Source organism: Gymnogyps californianus, unplaced genomic scaffold, assembly GCF_018139145.2.
Source record: "Gymnogyps californianus isolate 813 unplaced genomic scaffold, ASM1813914v2 HiC_scaffold_36, whole genome shotgun sequence".
NCBI classification, from domain to species: Eukaryota; Metazoa; Chordata; class Aves; order Accipitriformes; family Cathartidae; genus Gymnogyps; species Gymnogyps californianus.
In genome coordinates, this window is record NW_026114246.1 from 693,024 (window position 1) to 712,321 (window position 19,298).

Below are 19,298 nucleotides of genomic sequence, written 5' to 3' on the forward strand. Positions count from 1 at the left end.
TTTATCCATCCATCAGTCATTCTCCGTATAACCAAATATATTTTGAATTGATAAAAAATGCCAACAACACTAACTCCTTTGGCTGTATGTCAAAGCCCCCTCTGTGGTTTGTGGTTCTGCTTATGGTTAACTCTTCTGAATGATCTTCCTGTGGCTTTGTTCATCCCTAGCACAAAGAAGCCCCATCTCACTTTTTATAAATAACAGAGTCCATACTCTTTGGCCATCTGTAAGTAGCTTTGGCCCCAAAGAACACTATAGTCTATATGGAATAGCTAACATACTTAAAAATGCCCAGTAAAGATCTGAATTATTTTTGAAAACTTCTCTCCAAGAAAAGGTTATAACTTAAAAGTCTTAAAAATATGACTATGGAACTATCCTATTAGCCTGCGCAGACCTAATTTACCTACTTGGTACAGCAAAGATTAATATGGAAAAAAGAGCTTCTACTGTGAAAATAAAACAGTTTCTATAACATGGGAGCTAAATCTGCCTTTATAAACATTAGAGCACTCTCATGATCTCACTAGAAATATTTTATTTCTTGTACAACATGCTATCTAAACATAAACCTTGGCACAATAAAGTTTAATTAAGGGTCATCTTCAGTAGTATAACATACAAGCAGTAGATTTTGCACAGCAATTCTGCTCTATATTATAATAAAAATAACTGTGTTGATAAATATTTGTTGGGAGGAAAGTATTGTAGTAATGGAAAGAAAGTGCTACCTTACCTACTAACCAGGTATCTGGCCATATTTTATAAATGTTTACATGTACACAGATCATTGCTTAGAAGGTATGGTAAAGACTGAGTGAGATTCTGCCAGTATGTTATATGATACAATGACTTTTTTAAGAAGAAAAGCAAGTCTACCATCATTTTTTTCCAACCTATATGGCACGGCTTTACACTGATGGAATCTTTGCATATAGGCAAGTGTACAAAGCAGGCCAGAAAATATGTTTTCAGATTTTTTCAAATACTAACATGTATGAAGAGAAGCTCAAAGTAGGAGAAATAAGTTTTAAATTTCAGACATAAGACTTCATTAAAGTGTTCACTACTCATGTCTGTGGAATATCATAACTGTCCAAGTTTTGTAAATTAAGATTCACAGTAAACTTAATCTGTGATATTAAAGAAAGGTCTGGCCAAATGCTGTCTTCTGAGCTGAACCCATACTATGAAAGAACATGTCATTTCAGAACTAGTATGGATGATAATTTTAAAATTAAGGATGTAAATTCTGCACTGATATACACTATGTACAATTCCAGTGAAGATAAAAGGATTATGATGTGGTTTATATATAAGAATTTGGTCCTCGGATTTAACTGAAAACTGTATCTACAAAAAAGGATTTGTAACATCTGAGATTTTACAACCTCTGCAGCCTTCCAGACATCACCAAAATTGGGAAATTAAGACAGTATGAGAATATTGTTCTAACTCAAACACTGAAGGAAATAACAATTCTGACATAGAAGCTAGATTTTGGTTGGCTTTCTCCATGTGGACAGGCAAGGGGAAGCAGTATTTTCGCCAATGAATTATTGGCTTTCCTTCTAAGACTGGAAACCTGTGGGGGGCTGGCTTTGTGATACAAATAGATGGCCCATAGAATTGAGACATGGCTACAACGAATTTCACATTATCCACTAAGTCAGAACATGAAGACAGCAGTGTTGGGTCACCATCAATCCACTATCAGTTACTCTAAACTTGAGATTTTGGGGCAAGCCTCCCACTCCCCATACTGACCCACCCAGTCTCCTTGTCAGTTACAGATGCTCATCATAGAAGTTAATTCCCAAGGTACATTGACATCAAACAGCACATTTATGTCACTTCAGAAAGGAATTGTTCACTAACCATAGCCAACTCTTCCCATAAATCCTTCACAAATCACAGAAGTTGCTCTTTAAGGACTTTCTGGATGACGTACTTCTACCCTGGAATCAGTATCTGGCCGCCTTCCAGACCAACATGTTGACTCTCAGCCTCAATGAGTTTTAGGCTGAGTGATCAGGGATTCTTTGCTTGGCCCTAGGGAACTTATCCATCTTGGTGATGCATGGTGGTGGATGACTTGTATAGCACTTGGAGAAATTTTCATGGATTCTTGATGTTAAAGAAGAATCTCACGGGACTGATTCCAGTTGTGCCTACAAGACCCAGTCACAAAGGATGCAGGGTGCAGTAAAGCAGGATGCCTTAAATCAGTGGCTTCATTTAGCATCCAGTACCAAAGTCACAGACTTTAGCTAAAGCCACAAGCTACCTACCTTCATATCAAGGGCCATTCAGCTAATATCTCATTGCTAGCAAATACTCAGAAAGTATTGCCCATAGCTCTAAAATTTCCTAAATACATGGGAATTTTTATTCTTTAATGTAGTTTTGACTCTAGCACTCATGTCATATTACAATATTTTCATGGTAGCTGAGCAATGAAGTGTGTTCAGTTATACCTTTAGTCCATTCCAACACTTCATAGTGAGAATTTTAAATCTCAAAATTCATTTAGCAAGTTCAATTATTTTCTTCCAAGTAAATATTTTGACAAACATATCCAGAGCTTCAGTACACCATAGCTATTCAATTCATTCTAGCTATTTAACTTCAAGTGTTAACTTTGTTTTTAGGAGAAACTATAAAAAATGAGATCATGGGGTTTTTTGTGCTAATTACAGGTTAGCATGTTTTGTGTGTAATTTAGGTCCTAGACTTTCCAGCCCTTACTCCTAGAAGCCTTAGACAGTACCTAATTTTAAACAACAGAAATATTCCTACTCCCAGAACTTCATAGGTGAGATTTTCAGTACTTCTATTATTTTTAATAAAGTGGTCAACCTCAAAATATGCAAACCCAAAGATCTGATCTATGGAATAGGAGTTTCACATTCTAAAGAAGCAAGTGAGCACTTGCTATGAAGTTTAAACAGTTCCAAAATAAATAAATCACTCTTATTGTACTCAACTACCTTGAATTATTTCTATCAAGTCTCAAGTCAAGACTTCAGTGAGAGAGAGGAGGAGGAAAACTGAAAACTGGCATTCTTCTTGGAACACTAGTTAATTTTTAACTGGTGAAAAATAAGACTGTTTCTACAGCAAGAGTGCATTAGATCCTACCTTTCAGTGGCAAAACAGAGCTTTCAAGCCCTTAGGCACATTATTCTCTTTTAATTGTTCATTTCCTCTCTACTGTTCTTCTGTGTGCAAGAAGTGAACAGATTTTTATCACTCTAAATAAAATCCTATAGTTTGCTTTTTATAGAACTTCCTCAAGAATTTGTGAGGCACAGATGCATTTGCCTATAACAGGCATAAAAATGTTTAGAAAACAAGCCATGTGAATAACAAAGCAAATACTTGTAAAGAGTTCCATGACATCACTTCAAAGTAACTTTTATAATAACTTGAAATTTTAAAATCATTATTATACAAGTTGCATTTTTATTCCTTCACTGTTCTGTAAAGACGTTGCTCCAACAGAACCTGCTGTGATCCTATTATCCCTCATTCTCATCCTTCATCTGCCCCTCTATCATCTCAACACATCAAACAAAAGTCTTGTAATAGTGGATGTAACATGTCAAAATGATAGTCCTTTCCATGCTTACTTATATTTCTTACATAGCTTCCTAACAAATGAGCAAATGCTTGATTCTTAGTGCAAAAACTGAGATTAGCTTTCTGCTTCTTAAGAGGCCCCTAAAATTAGGAGATTGAGTTTACAGTTACAAGTGAGCATCAGTGCCCTGGAGAGATTTTCCAAGAGTTTGGGTGGATCCAGCCTTTTCCAGGTTTTGAAGGACATGACCCACAGACTGAAGCCTTCCTTCAGTTAAGCTGGCTGTGTAACAGCACAGCCCTTATAACTTGCAAGAAGTTTTATAACAGAGCATGAAGTCTTGCTGCAGAAAGAGTTATGTTGTGATTCACTGCCCAACGTAAATGCCGTGTGATTGGAATGAGACATTAATAAAAAAGAAACCCTCAATATTTCTTGAAAACAGAACATCTGATATCCACTGACTAAACACTTGCAGTAGTTGTGATGATTACATTTTTTATTCCTTCAGAGCTTACATATATCCAGATCTAACAATCTAGCTAAAAGGACAACTCATAGCTCTAAGAAGTAATGGACTCAAAGTGAAACAAGTAGGAAACAATAATTTTCTCACTCTACAAAAATATATTAAATACCATGTAGAAAATAGCTCTTTACCATCTAGTTTCCATAAGTGTCACCCCACATTCCATTCTCACATACATTTTATTTTACTATGTAGTTCTTCAGTATCACTACAAAGCTTAAACTCCCATATTGGGTATAACAGAGCCAGCACCGTTAAAACCTACTAAGTCCTGCTCTTCCTTACATTTCTTATGTATTGCCAAGTCTGAAGTGACAGCATCTCTTTTGAATGACATGTGAAATAGATTGTGAGTGGCATCCTTGGGTGCTTTTGGTAAAAGTAATTGCAATGCTCTGCCTAAATTCATTTGGATAATTACATGGCTCTCATTTGAATTTAGCCTGTTAGCTTTTGCTAGAAGAGTTCTTGTTCACTTCATCCTGCCAGCCTTTTCGCTTTTTCTCCCTTTCAGCAGTTACTGAATTTCAATGGTAGTTGAAATACATACTTCTCTTTGGGAAATCAAGCACGCAGAGAATCGCAACAAGGCAATCTATTATTTTAAAGTTGTGTCAAGCAGAATGTCTGTATTTCTTTAAGATATGCAGCAAAAAATTGTTGTTCTCATGAATTTGTGCACCTTACATTTTTGTAATTTACAATACAGCTTTATCAGGATGGCTGCTTTCTATATTTTCCATGAGTTCAACATGAATCAAATATTTATCCCTCCCCCTCCAAATTACTGAGAAAGCAGCTTATATTAGCTTGAAAATAGTCTGTTGTAAGTTAAAATCTTGGGGTTTTCTTCCTTTGATTTGTCTTTCCATACAAATATTTCACAGACTAGTAATGATATCTGGTATTAGCATACAGCAGGCAGCTTGTGATTTTTTTTGCAGATATTTTCTCGTCTCACCACAAGATGTCGGTGTGACCCATTTATACTGGTACCGTGTTTCTCCCAGCCAACTGTTGCAAATTGCCAATGGATCCCATTTCTTTCTTTTAAAAATCCCCAAAAGATATTGAGACCATAAATATATGTGATCAGCGAAAGAGAGCATGGACTGACAAGTGCAAGGCCACGATAACTAATTGTCTCACTTCAATTTTGCAAAGAATAGCTCTGCAATACTTCCCACGCCAGTCAGTGGTTTCCCACCCACTGCATGGCATGGGGCGAGGCCTTTGCATGCACAGAAAAACAGGGAAAGAAAACCCAAGTCACCGAGCTGGCAATTAAGGACATCGATCCTGCTCCTGCCGGATCTGCTCTGAAGGTTTAAAATGACCTCAGTAATCAATTGTTATTAAAATGCATTGCTCGACTGAAGTGTGCTATGCATATTTGAAGAGTATAGCATAAGCATCAAAAGTTCCTCAGTATTGCAGCACCATGTCCATATTTAAATTTGAAAACCTGAAAATATATTCTAAATTACTGGGACGTTTGCATTTCAAGGGTGTTTTGTTTTTCCAGTTGACATATTCTCCGTGTTAGCAACAGAGATAAGAAAGATTATGCTAATTCCTGAGCCTGTAGGTGGCAGAGAGAAAAGGGGACTGGGACCGAGGAGAGAGCAGGATGGGAGAGCAGAAAGAGGCTACACGGCTTCATTACCAAAATCTTTCCGATTCCTTGTCCTACAGAGTAGAAAGGGATCCTATAAACTTTTGTAGAGCTTTGTGTAAGACATGAATTTAAAGGGTATTCAAAGCATCTTTCATGCTAATTAGACTAGACAGACAGTTCCAAGTATGCTTAACATAGACATTTAAAAGACTAACACAACTGTTTCTGGGAATAGATATAGCTGTCCCACAGTGAGCTGCACTGAGGTGGTGGTTTCTGTTTTCATTTAAAGTGTAAGTATAGGCAAGTTTACCTTTTTCTGGAGAAGATGGGAATAATTAAAATAAAATAAAAAAGTATTCCTGCACAGTACATTTATTAATGAAGTGCAAAATTGAAGTAAAATAAGTCAGGCTATCATCAGAGAATTCAGTAGGGACAGCAATAACTTTCAGCAATTTCTAAAAGCATAATATCACAACCAACCAGGCATACTGCTTCACTTCAGGGTTAAAGTTTCCTCATCAAGTGAATCATTGGCTAGTGAAACAGAAAACAGCTGTTGAACAGAAAACAGCTGCTGAACAGATAACGGGCAATGTTCCAGGTTATTTTTATCACTATTTTAGCAAGCCATACATTCAGAATTGCATTTTAAAATGATTTCTGGAGGACAGTTTGACAAGAGAAGAGCCAATAGTTGAATAAAGTAACATAATTCTCCTTTCCCACAATACTCAATTAAATGATTGGCCATTAATGTAAGTTATCTTGAACCTTTGATCTACCTTCGAAAATTTCCTTACCTTGCGATGCAGCCTTCATGAGTCTAAGTAAAATAGCGACCTTAGAACCTTAATTATAGATATGTCTGGTAATCCTGCTCTGCTATCGACTCAATACAGAGGTTCATTTCTGATAGCTATTGAAATTCACCTGCCTCTTTCTTTGTGAGCCTACAGTCCATTAGCAACCAAAGATCCCATATAAACTGGCTTGCCATTTTCATGGTAATGGAAGATGTAAGACAAGAGAGAGACAGAGCTCTGAACAACAAAAGCCAAACAAGAAGGAATAAAAATATCTCATTTGATTATTTCTAGTATTAGTCCAACTGAGGGAAATAAACAATTTTCACCATCAGTTGCCATAGTGCATTCTGCTTTACATTACCAAGCCCAGCTAGAGGGATTTTCTAGCAAACATACTAAAATTTGGAAATGCTTTTCCCTTTTCACTGCACTTTCCTCTTTGGTCTTGTTAACCAAACTATTAACACTTGTAGGCATTATTTGCCCTGAGATCACAGAGTAGCAAGAAGATTACACCACAGAGAGCCTTTGAGGTCATCAGTCCTGCTCCCCAGACACATGCGGTAGATGGGATCATAGATTCAAGCTGTTAAGCCCCAGAAGATGAAGGCTACTGGTACAATGGGATAGCATTAAGGATTTGGAGTTGTCTTTACTATTCTGCTGGGGAAAAATAACTCTGCCCTCTCCTGGAAGCTGTGAAACATGAGCTTTCACTGTAATTTTCCCTGTACTCTTGAGTCTGACTCCCTGACATGCTGGAGAAGGCTCTGCTGTGTTTGTAGGTCACTAAGATTGCAGACTCAGCCCTTCAGGCACCCCCTCTTTGGGCAGGGATGGTCATGGTTCCCTCTTCCCGCCAATAACACCGTTAACCATACCTGTATTTCACCTATGCACAACTTCTGCAACAATATCCAGTGCACTTGATAATTTTATAGTTCACCTAACCTGAAATTTGCTCTGTTCCTACTGTCAAACTAATTAAATCCCTTCCCTCAATAACTTTGTATTTCAGTTAGAAGAAATACAGTTTGTATCTATTGCAATGTATCCCTTGGAAAACCAGAATCATTAAACTTCCATTTAAATCAAAGAATCTTTCACATTATTTGTCTGCTCATTATTCATAACAACAGCACAATATTGCAATAACTGGAGGTGCATTAAAATTTTGCTTTTACTACCTATGCATGAAAGCTGTACACGTGGAAACTGTTGAAGCCACTCAAGACCCCAGCACTATAAATAGTGCTCTATTGTTAGTGGATAAAAGATGAAACAAATCTCCCAGCACTGGAGCACAGCACGCCCTATTAAATGTTAAGCTCTGCCTGTGCTAAAAGTGAAAGGCGACATCAACTGATAAACTAGTTTGCGGGTAAGGCATACGACTGGGAAGAGTTTGCTCTGACTCTGCAGCTTCCCCAAAGCAACACAGAAGCAGCAACTTATCTTTCTGCCTCAGCAATGGCAGAAGCTGTTATAAGACACTGGGTGGAAACTCCTGTATGCTATCAAGAGCAGTTTGCTGTCCAAGAGCTAGAAGCACACAAACTGGACCACTCTTTATATGCTTTGCCGGGCCCTTCTACAGCTGCACTGAGCAACAGGTGTATCGCAGAAAGTACAGCTGGGGCTGGGAAGAGTGGCCAGGAAGAGGAAAACACATGCTTTCAGGTGTTGCTGGATGTTGTGCAGTTCCGCCCCGAAGATATCATTATTCAGACTTTCAAAGGCTGGCTCCTGATTAAAGCTCAGCACAGACCTAGGATGGACGAACACAGTTTCATATCCAAAAGCTCTACCAGACAATACAAATTACCTAATGGAGTGGAGAACAAAGATTTGTCTGTGCTTTTCTGCCATGATGGCATTTTGGTTGTTGAAATGAAGAATTCGGTGGGAAAGAATTAGAGTCTTGTCCATAGTTTATTGCTGAGATAAATTTTTTCTTAATATAACAAAATAATATAATTCAAGCAATGCTGTAGAGTGTAGTAAGCATGTGGCTGTATTTATATTACAGTAAAGGAAAATCTTTGTATATATTTTTCAGTATGCTGAGTTTATTGTTTGATGTGAAATGTTAGACTGCTTGCCTCCAGCTATATATGTGCTGGAAAGCCAGGCTTTTTGAACAGTAGAAAATTTAGGCTAGTCACAGCAAGAGAAAAAAAATTCTATTTGATAACATATTGAAAATAATGCACATTTATGAGTTCAGTAGGAGGAGTTGTATTTCTAAGGAATAAGTATTTGTCATACATATTTATAATCCTTAAAGAAGCAATAGACAGGTTGTGAGTTTTATGGAAATTTAATTTACATACCAAAAATGCTGTTTTCTAATTTTTGAGATTAAATACTTCTTCCTTAGGCTCTGGAAAAGCACACAAACTGAAGGATACTATCAAGAAAAAAACCCTATTTCCACAGTTCAAGTTTGCATCCAAAAAACCCTTGAGAGATTACTTTTTAGAAGTGTGTTGCATGTTTGAAACTATAAGAAAACAGAATAATCACTGACTATATTTGTTTGAAAACACAGTAAGTAGAAATGATACAAACTGTATTGGGTTTGCGTGGCAAGGTTTGGTAGCGGGGGGGCTACAGGGGTGGCTTCTGTGAGAAGCTGCTAGAAGCTTCCCCTATGTCCGATAAAGTTAATGCCAGTGGGTTCCAAGTCGGACCCGCCGCTGGCCAAGGCCGAGCCAATCAGCAACAGTTGTAGCACCTCTGTGATAACATATTTAAGAAAGGGAAAAGAAGTTACAGGGGAGTAGCAGCTGCAGCCAGAGAGAGGAGTGAGAATATGAGAGAGGAACAACTCCGCAGACACCAAGGTCAGTGAAGAAGGAGGGGGAGGAGGTGCTCCAGGCGCCAGAGCAGAGGTTCCCCTGCAGCCTGTGGTGAAGACCATGGTGAGGCAGGCTGTCTCCCTGCAGCCCATGGAGGTTAACGGTGGAGCAGATATCCACCTGCAGCCTGTGGAGGACCCCATGCTGGAGCAGGTGGATGTGCCCGAAGGAGGCTGTGACCCCGTGGGAAGCCCGCGCTGGAGCAGGCTCCTGGCAGGACCTGTGGCCCCGTGGAGAGAGGAGCCCACGCTGAAGCAGGTTTGCTGGCAGGACTTGTGACCCCATGGGGGACCCATGCTGGAGCAGTCTGTTCCTGAAGGACTGCACCCTGTGGAAGGGACCCATGCTGGAGCAGTTTGTGAAGAACTGTAGCCCGTGGGAAGGACTCAAGTTGGAGAAGTTCGTGAAGGACTGTCTCCCGTGGGAGGGACCCCACGCTGGAGCAGGGGAAGAGTGTGAGGAGTCCTCCCCCTGAGGAGGAAGGAGCGGCAGAGACAATGTGTGATGAACTGACCCAAACCCCCATTCCCCGTCCCCCTGCGCCGCTCGGGGGGAGAGGAGGTAGAAAGTTTGGGAGTAAAGTTGTGCCCGGGAAGAAGGGAGGGGTGGGGGGAAGGTGTTTTTAAGATTTGGTTTTATTTCTCATTATCCTACTCTGATTTGACTAGTAATAAATTAAATTAATTTTCCCAAGTCGAGTCTGTTTTGCCCATGATGGTAATTGGTGAGTGATCTCCCTGTCCTTATCTCAACCCACGAGCCTTTCGTTTTATTTTCCCTCCCCTGTCCAGTTGAGGAGGGGGAGTGATAGAGCGGCTTTGGTGGGCACCTGGCATCCAGCCAGGGTCAACCCACCACACTGTCAAAGACAAATTAATTTGAAAGAAAACATTCAAAGACATTTAGAAAATTGTTTTTGTTTAACATATTCTGCTATCTATTAGCAACTAAAGAAAAAATATATTGCTTACAAATACTCAAAAGGATCAAATTCTTCCTTGTGAAGCCCTGGTAATAAAAAGGCATTGCTCTAGCACAGATGCCTTTATTCTTATGCATTTTAGGTAGTCTTGTTGTTCAATCAGATGAATATTTTATTCTTCACGTTGCTTGACAGTTTAGGCCGAGATCCCACAACTGTGTCTTCAAGAGCAAATTTTTCTGCCTATGTATAGTCCCACTCTCCCTGTATCAACATGGACTCTACATGGATCTAATTTTAAGTGCAGGGGTTCCTTACTACAGACACAGGTTTAATTTCTGTCCCAGTTTCTCTCATTTCAAGAGAGTGGTAGAGATGAAAAAAAAATCCACTCACTATATCTAGTATCTGGTCTTCTCAACATTAAAAAAAATAATGCTGTAAGTGAGTTTGTAAATACTCAAAAATTTGAGGAGATCTGCAGCTGCAAGTCAAACTGCCTCCTTTTATATGTACTGGAGATGAGTATGACTGCTGTGCTATGAATAGTAAAGGAATGTGGAATGGAAAGTGCCAAGTTAAATACAGACTCTTTATGATAGCCATCTGCTGTTTGGACAAATAAAAAACATATTCAAATGAAACTGAATACAAATACAATTTTAAGAATATGAAAAAAATCTGATGAACAAAACTCGGGCTCTCGCTAGCTGAAGCTAGTTTAAAATGAAAGCCCTAAGCTTGTACTTCTGCATATGTCCATTCATTAGAAAGATTTATGTCGTGATTGTTTAGACTTGAAGGTATTTGAAGCAATTGACTTTAGAAAAGTGGGTAGTCTAATTCTTGCATTTTATTTATTACTTGTACTAAAACTCACAAGGAATTTGTACAAGAAATGCAGAATAAGGTCTGGATTGTAAATTTCCATCATGTGCAATTATTTTGTTTTTTGAATAGAGCAGAAGTCAAGAACCTAATGTTTTCTAACAAACCAAACCAAATATAAAACATATGTCCCTACATTTCCACTCAACCCACACTTTTCCCTCATATTGCCTGTGTTTAATTTGTATATTGGTTTAAGATAATAAGAGGATGATCCTGCTAGAAAATCAGATCTAGATTCTAAATACTTTTAGGTCAAGAAGCTTCCTCAGCCAGGAATCTGATGGAACATATAACATGGATTAAAAAATATGAATTCTAGATACAGGTCTGGATTTAAACTTTACACACCAACTTTATAAAAGCTCACCCATGGTTTCCATATCACCTTATGGCACAACTGTTTGGATATAGTTCAGAATCACCAGTTAGTAACCTGCTTTGGTAATTTTTGTTTACAGAGAATTTTGTAAATTGGGTCACTTAGAATTATAGATTTTTATAAAAATGATTCTACCTATGATTGCAGTGAAGGTATTCATAGCCCTAGAGATGAAAAAGCAGTTTTAAAAAAAACATAACTGATTTAAGTATTTCAAATTAGATCATGATTAAACTACTGGAAACTTGGCAAGGAATTAGACCAGACAGCCAAAATCATATTGTCTGATCTATATATGTTAATACCATGGTTACACTCAGGCCTGCCTCACAAAACTGGATGGAGAATTTGACATTTGGCTCATGTAGGTCTCTTCACATTACTCTGTGCCCAGTTCTGTACTTGCTAACAACGTCGTCAGTCAGAAACCAGTGGACTGTACTGACCAAAACATGACAAGGATGTACTCAGGCCGATTTTATCTTCTCTAGTACCTAGAGCTTTACAAAAGCCTAAGTCCGTGCTCCTTCATGAATGGGAACTTGCCCTGGCCCAGCACCAGAGTGCTTGTGTAACGGGGACCACGCTGGAATATAGACCTGCCGCTAGCTTCCTGCATTTTAGCACCAAGTACAACACAGCAGAAAGTGCTTCCCTCCTTTTTTTAGTGGCAGTTTATCAAAAGTTCTTGGATGAATGATTTTTATATGTTTACCAGAACAGCGTCAAAGTACTTGGCAGAGTGTTTCTGAATTGTCTGTAAAGAACTGTTTTCACATATTGTATTTGATGTTTTACTTTTATAATCTGATTAGAACTGAATGTGAATGTCACGGAGAAAGCTGCTAATATTGCTCATGGACAGCAGAATGAAAAATTTATAAATAGCAAAGGATTTCAGAACAGCTACAGCTTAAGACAGGTTTAAGACATTCTAATGTGATTAAATTAAGAACCCTGATATTGGCTGCCTACAAAATCCTGGCCCAGAATAAGCGATAAATGCTGCTGCAAGCCTTGCAGAGCAACTGTTATGGAGCCTTCTCAGTCCCCATCAGTGAAGGATTACCTTTGTAATTGATGTGACTGCTCCTACAAATGGATAAAGATGTTTTCATGCATGAATCTAAGCACTGTAAAAAATGCTTTCATAGAAGAAAATGTCTCAATATCAGCACTAGTCTCCAAAAGCAAGGTCACAAATATACATTTCTATCTGATCCCTGTGGGCAGAAAGCCCACAAATGCCTTAGACTTGTTGCCTTTTTATAGTATCTGCTGTATCCAGGGCATATGAGATCTCTCTACACAATCTGATACTTGTAGTGCAGTGAACCGAGGCTGACATGACACCCATCAGTCACTCATTAACCACTCAGCTACAGCCCTGGGCATTGGAAAAGAGAAAAAGAAACCCCTGGGGTATCATGGTGGCAAAATTCCTTCTAAGAGGGGTAGGTCTTGCATTCCTTACTCAGTTCATAGCCAGGAATCAAAATGTGCTTTTTCATCTGAGTAATGCTACAAGATTCGGCTTTTAATGGGAGTAGGAATATTTCTGAAAATATTGGATGCATCTTCTCTTGTTTGAAAGAGACGCTGAACTCTGTCTTGCCGACTACCAGAGACAATGGCTGGCCCCTATCATCTAGAGGACAGCATCTCAGTGGCCCTACACTGTGAACGCAGGGGGTAAGTCTAAGGACTTAGACCTGTACATTACATCGGAGATACATGAGCTGACCCCATTCATGCTAACTCTGGAGCCAGAAGTACTGTCCCTGTGTGCCAACTCAGGTCCAGAAAGCCCAGACTGTCCATTGCTGTGCACAGGCTAAAAAAATCATCCCTTTTTAAAAATACTTTCACAGATGGAGAGACAGGAGAAACATGGCACTACAGCTCAGGACTCCCCGTCCAGGTTAGTGCTAGCGTGGGGGTCTCGGCTCTCCACTCCACAATGGGCTGTAGCCTCACCACAAGTCCCATCAAGCTCCTTAAAAAGACACACTCTTTAACCACATGGTAATACCACTGATGCCAGCATTTTCAGGGGGAAGTATGTCTAGTAGCCACTTGTACAAGTAGGACTGATGCAAGTAGAGAATCATTTACAGTTCCTCTCGTGTTCTTCGGATTCTTTACTGTGCTTTGGGCTGACCCTGACCCCAGTGAGTACCCCTCTTCTGCTGACGAAGCATGCTGCTCCCAAGCCCTGTGAGCTAATACAGAAGCAGCAGCAGGCAGGTCTGTGTACGGAGAGGAGACAGAAAATTGTAGGACTAGAGTGGGCCTCGGCACATAGCCAGCAAGGAAGCCCACCAGAGGTGTCTCAGGGGAGCAGGAAAAACACTCCAGCTGGTTCAGAATATATATTTATATATTTTAAGATTTTAAGGCAAAATATTTAAACCTCCTATGAGAAATATTTGACTTTTTTATACAATGAGCATTTTTAAAGGGCTGAGAAAGACATTGCAAAATTACTTTAACTAAAAAATTTAGGTTGTTAATAGAAAAGGAATACCATACATGGACTAAACCCTTGGTGTGCTAGAATGAAAGAATAAGTCACTGTCGTGATTTAACCCCAGCCGGCAACTAAGCACCATGCAGCCGCTCGATCACTCCCCCCACCCAGTGGGATGGGGGAGAGAATCAGGAAAAAAAAACTCGTGGGTTGAGATAAAGACAGTTTAATAGGACAGAAAGGAAGGAAAAATAATGATAATTATAATAATAATAATATGACAATAGCAATACTAAAAGAATTAGAATATACAAAACAAGTGATGCACAATGCAATTGCTCACCACTCGTTGACCGATGCCCAGTTAGTTCCCGAGCAGCGATCCGCCCCTCCCAGCCAGCTCCCCCAGTTTATATACTGGGCATGATGTCATATGGTATGGAATAGCTCTTTGGCCAGTTTGGGTCAGCTGTCCTGGCTGTGTCCCCTCCCAGCTTCTCGTGCCCCTCCAGCCTTCTTGCTGGCTGGGCATGAGAAGCTGAAAAATCCTTGACTTAGTATAAACACTACTTAGCAACAACTAAAAACATCAGTGTGTTATCAACATTATTTTCCTACTAAATCCAAAACACAGCACTATACCAGCTACTAGGAAGAAAATTAACTCTATCCCAGCCGAAACCAGGATAGTCACCTACTATCTTCAGCTACGTTTCTTTCCAATTGCACATCCCTTTAATTTTCCCATCCATTAATTATACATTCCCATCATGTAAGCAGAGATACCATGGCAGAATGTCCAAAAGTTTCATTTGCTCTTAGCAGAGTTGGATGACATAGGGGTTAAAGTGTGAGTGCCCTATCTAAACTAGTCACCCCAAAATTACTACAGTCAAGTCCTCATCACCTCATGCTGGTTTACTGATTCACTGTAAACTAGTCAACATGCACAGTCACCCCTCTCGTTGGCTCTGCATGGAATTGGTTTGATCCAGCAAGACTTCCTCACTCAGGTGCACTGTGCAGCCTCCAGGGCCATCTGGCATCTCACTCTCTCCTACCACAGTACCTGTGCAGCACAGAGCTCAGCTGGCTGCTCCTGCAGCTGATTCAGATGTCCAAACAGGGCTCCTGCAAACGGAGGCACTTGGGAAACACTGTGCAGAAACAGCCAGCTGGTGCCACACAGGGCCTGGTCACACACAGCAGGGGCAATCAGCTGGGCTCCAGCATTAGATGTGAGTGGTTCCCTGCAAGTGGGTGACTGTACAAGAGGTAAGATGGATCAGAAGACGTTTTGGGGTCCAGTGGCAATAATTCCTTTGTTATTAGTTCAACTTCTCATTTTCCAGGATATCCCACTCTCCTCTTAGCCTGGATACTAGAGTTAACTGTTCCACAGATGCCGCAGCAGTGCAGCGGTGTAGGCACTAATAGCAGGCATAGCTTTTCTGAGTGAATGAACTGATTTTGGATGTTGGGTTTAAATAAGTCCAAGTCTTAACTAATAGCAATAGCATTACATACATGCATCAAATTAATGAAAGGAAATGATTTTCAGAGTGTGATTTGACAAATAAAAACATAATTCTTGTACTCTCTTTTACAAGGCAGACAGAATCTTATGAGCTACCTGCAGTGGTGACAGCCGTATGCATTTTAATAGTATTTCAAATATATTTTTTGTAACTTTATCATAATTATCCAAGTCCTGGCGTCATGATCAGTATGCATCATACAAGATGCTCCATAAATACAGTCTCTGCCTTAATGTATATATGAAGCCTGAGGGCTTGATCCTGGAATGAAACTGATAGGGACTCAATGCAGATTAGGAGACTGAGGCAAACATATGCAGAAATATGAATTCCGAGACTCATTCTATCGTACTACCCTTAGCAATATTTATCTGAGACCTTCTAGAAACTTCAGCCTGAAATGGTTACAGTGTGGAGACAGTTAAGGTTTCCAGATTTATAGGTTTAAAGGTCAGAAGGATCAATGATGATCCCCAGTGTGATCCCCTGAACAGAACCCACATCGTCTCACTTGCTAATTTCTTCATGAAGCCCATAATATGTTTAAACAATAACATGTATTTAAGACAGACATCAAATCTTAATTCAAAGACTTCACTTGATAGAAAAACCATCACACTCCTCCATAAATTGTTCAAGTGTTAATAATCACCACGACCAACAAAAAGCAGGTTTTCCCTAGCCCTCTGAAATTTGCTCAGTGATATAAATTTTACCCTAAAACTAAAAGTAATAGTCTGGACAGCTCTTGGGACAGTCTTTTTACTATCCTGATGTTGTGAGTTAATTTGTGTTACAAAGATATAAATGTTTAACACCTGCTGCTAAACACCCTCTTTAGTTACTAATAGGAACTACAAATACTACAAAGGAATTCATCGTCATTAAAAATTGTGAATATCATTTTTCCACATAAAGAGCAGAAATATTTATTGAATACCCTTTGATACATTTAATATCTCTCCTGTATCACAATTGGCAGTTTTGTCATCTTCATGCCATACTCATCTAAACTATTGTTAGGATTTTGTTTATTCCTGTGGAAGTCCTGCCTGTTGTCCCACTGGCCATATAATTTTTAATATACCTTTAGCTTTTTCTCATAACTGTCAATTGCTATTTCTTGCTATCAACTTCTTAATTTTTCCTTTTCCACTTTCACTTGCCCTTTTTGTAACAATATATTTTAAATTCAGATAATTCTACTTACATGAATACAGTTCTGTATTCTTCTAAATGCATATAGAACGACCATAGGCAGGTTCTGACACTGTTTCTATTAAAAAATTATCATCTCTTAACATTTCACTAATGGTATGGGATGCCCAGTATGTCTCCAACACTGAAATCCCTTCTAAAACAAGGGTTTAATAAGGAAAGTGACAGGCTGCACCATCTGTGATAAGGAATTCATACCTCTCACTTTCTCACCAATACACAGCCCAAACCAAGTACAGCAGGAACTTTCTTCACCACCTCATCCTTTGCAGGCCTCTGTTTGCCAAAAGACCAGCAAAACCCAGAAGCTAAAACATTTACCTTAAAGTAACTTAATGCCGTTTTCAGTCACCGAGGTTCTCAGAACTCATCTCTTGAGCTGACACAGACAACATGAACACCTCCTTGGCCATCCTTTCTGTACTGCATGTCCTCAAGCAACAACGCAAGCTAAAATTTTCTCCTTGAAGATAAGACAGCAATATCTCACTTACTCAAAATTTAATGTCACTGCCTCCTGCTAGCAGAATGCACTGTCTCAGCTTAAACACAAGCACTGAGAGAATGGAAGATACTTTGATGGCCAAACTGCCATCAAAACTGGTCTGTTGCCTAAGTTAGTGAGAACTTGTTCTGGTTTCCAGGCTGAGACTGAGAAGTCACTCTCATAAGGTTCCACAATGGACAGTAAAAACTCATAGACAAATAAACTTGAGTTAAGGCTCATCCATCCTGATCAATTGACAGGTATAAGCGAGGAGCTGCCGGTGACTAGTCCTTCACTCTGAGACCAGCCTCTGCCAGCCACCTCTCTGCACAGGGCCAGAGCAACTTCGGGGTTGACGTGAACCTCTTCAGCCCAAAAGGACCCAAGTTCCATGGATTTCTAGAACCCAGCAGCATTTATTTGCCCATGATAAACCCCTGTGGGGAGTGGCCAGGGTTAACACAGGCACAGAACCCACTAAGAAGGTCCTCTCCGCAACTTTTTATCCTGGGTGAGGATAGAGATACCTGCACGTGGGAAATGAATGAATGCTCAGTCCTTCATTCTTGCTATACGATACTTTATTCATCCTATACAATGGGTTTATTGCTGAGATCATTTTATTACTGAGATGCACGTCAAGGACTGGCAGTCAACCCAGGCCCATTCATCTGTAACCATGAAAGACTCTCAGCACCATCCAGAATGTCTGTCTAGCACATGCCCCCGCTGCCACAGCATGGAAGAACTGCATATATAATGGGTTTATCTTGACAGCATCCTTAGATGGTTGTGAAACATTCTCTCTTCAGACAGGGAACAGAGACAGACATGTATTCCAAGCAATATTAAATGGAGGGTTAAGAATTTCTGAGTAACAGTCATCTATTACACAGACGAGGGCTGAGATAGCTAACACATATTGCAAAGGTCAAACAAGAACTTCAGCATTTCTGCTCAACTATCTCTAATTTTACACAACCTAGTTCGAAAAAAATTTCTGCAATTTTATGTTCCCACTTGAAAAATATTTTGTTTTCTCCTAAATTCCACTGCATCTTTTCCTAAATTCCATAGCACACTATAAAGTGTCTCCTTTTCTGATACCTGTTTTATGTTTTCAAGTATGATTGTACAAAACATTTAAAAGCTAATCATATTCGATCTTTTAGAAGCTGAAAATGAAAAAAAACCCAAACACCACCAAACCCGAGAATAAAATATTTGTCGCATTTATTGCATTTTCTTCATTGCTTTGCTAGTTCAAAGTCTTTACTTGCTTTTAGTCTGGTAACTTCAGTGTTTAAAATCATTTTGTGCCCTCTAGTGGCAGTCCTGCCAGGCACGCCGAACTGCTGCTCTGGGAGGATTGGGAATTAGACATTACAGTTACAGATGATGTAGAAATGGAAGAAAAACAGTTTATTACCCTTTTAAGTGAAATTTATTATCCATCTCTATAGTTTAAAAAAATTACAGTCATTTCTAGTTATGATGAGATAGTACCGCCAGCAAAACAAAATCATCTAGAGATACAACATAAATAGCAACAATAAAAAAATCACATACTGAGTAAGCATTTGACTGAGTTTGCTCTTAGAAATGATATTGATGAAAATTGGCCTATTTGTAGCCATTTCCTTGCACAAAGCACTATTCAGTGTGTTTCCTACTAGGAAATTGTCCAATATGAAGATGCGCGGTTTTTCCAGGGTCCACAAAGGGATATCGTCATAATGGTGCCAGTGAAAAGATGAAATGCCACCAGAGCTTCATCTTCTCTCATGGAAAATCACTTTGATTTTCTTACTAAAGCAACAAAATGATATCATAGAGGAAAATTAACAAAATAAAGAAGGAAACATTTGGGGGCTTCAAGGAAAAGTTACCCAGGGGGTGATACACACTTTTATTATTTTTGGTTTCAGAGCCTCTACTCATTCACTTTTTCTTAATTCAAGATAGCCTAAACTCCTTACCTTTTCCC

At 39.4% G+C, this 19,298-nt stretch overlaps 1 protein-coding gene across 1 annotated transcript; it reads left to right on the forward strand.

The window, feature by feature from the left end:
* The first annotated feature begins 7,865 nt into the window (after positions 1 to 7,865).
* On the forward strand, positions 7,866 to 8,462 carry LOC127028608 (heat shock protein beta-3-like). The gene is given in 1 exon segment (XM_050914329.1): positions 7,866 to 8,462. A coding segment is annotated over 1 exon segment (597 nt).
* Positions 8,463 to 19,298: the final 10,836 nt, after the last annotated feature.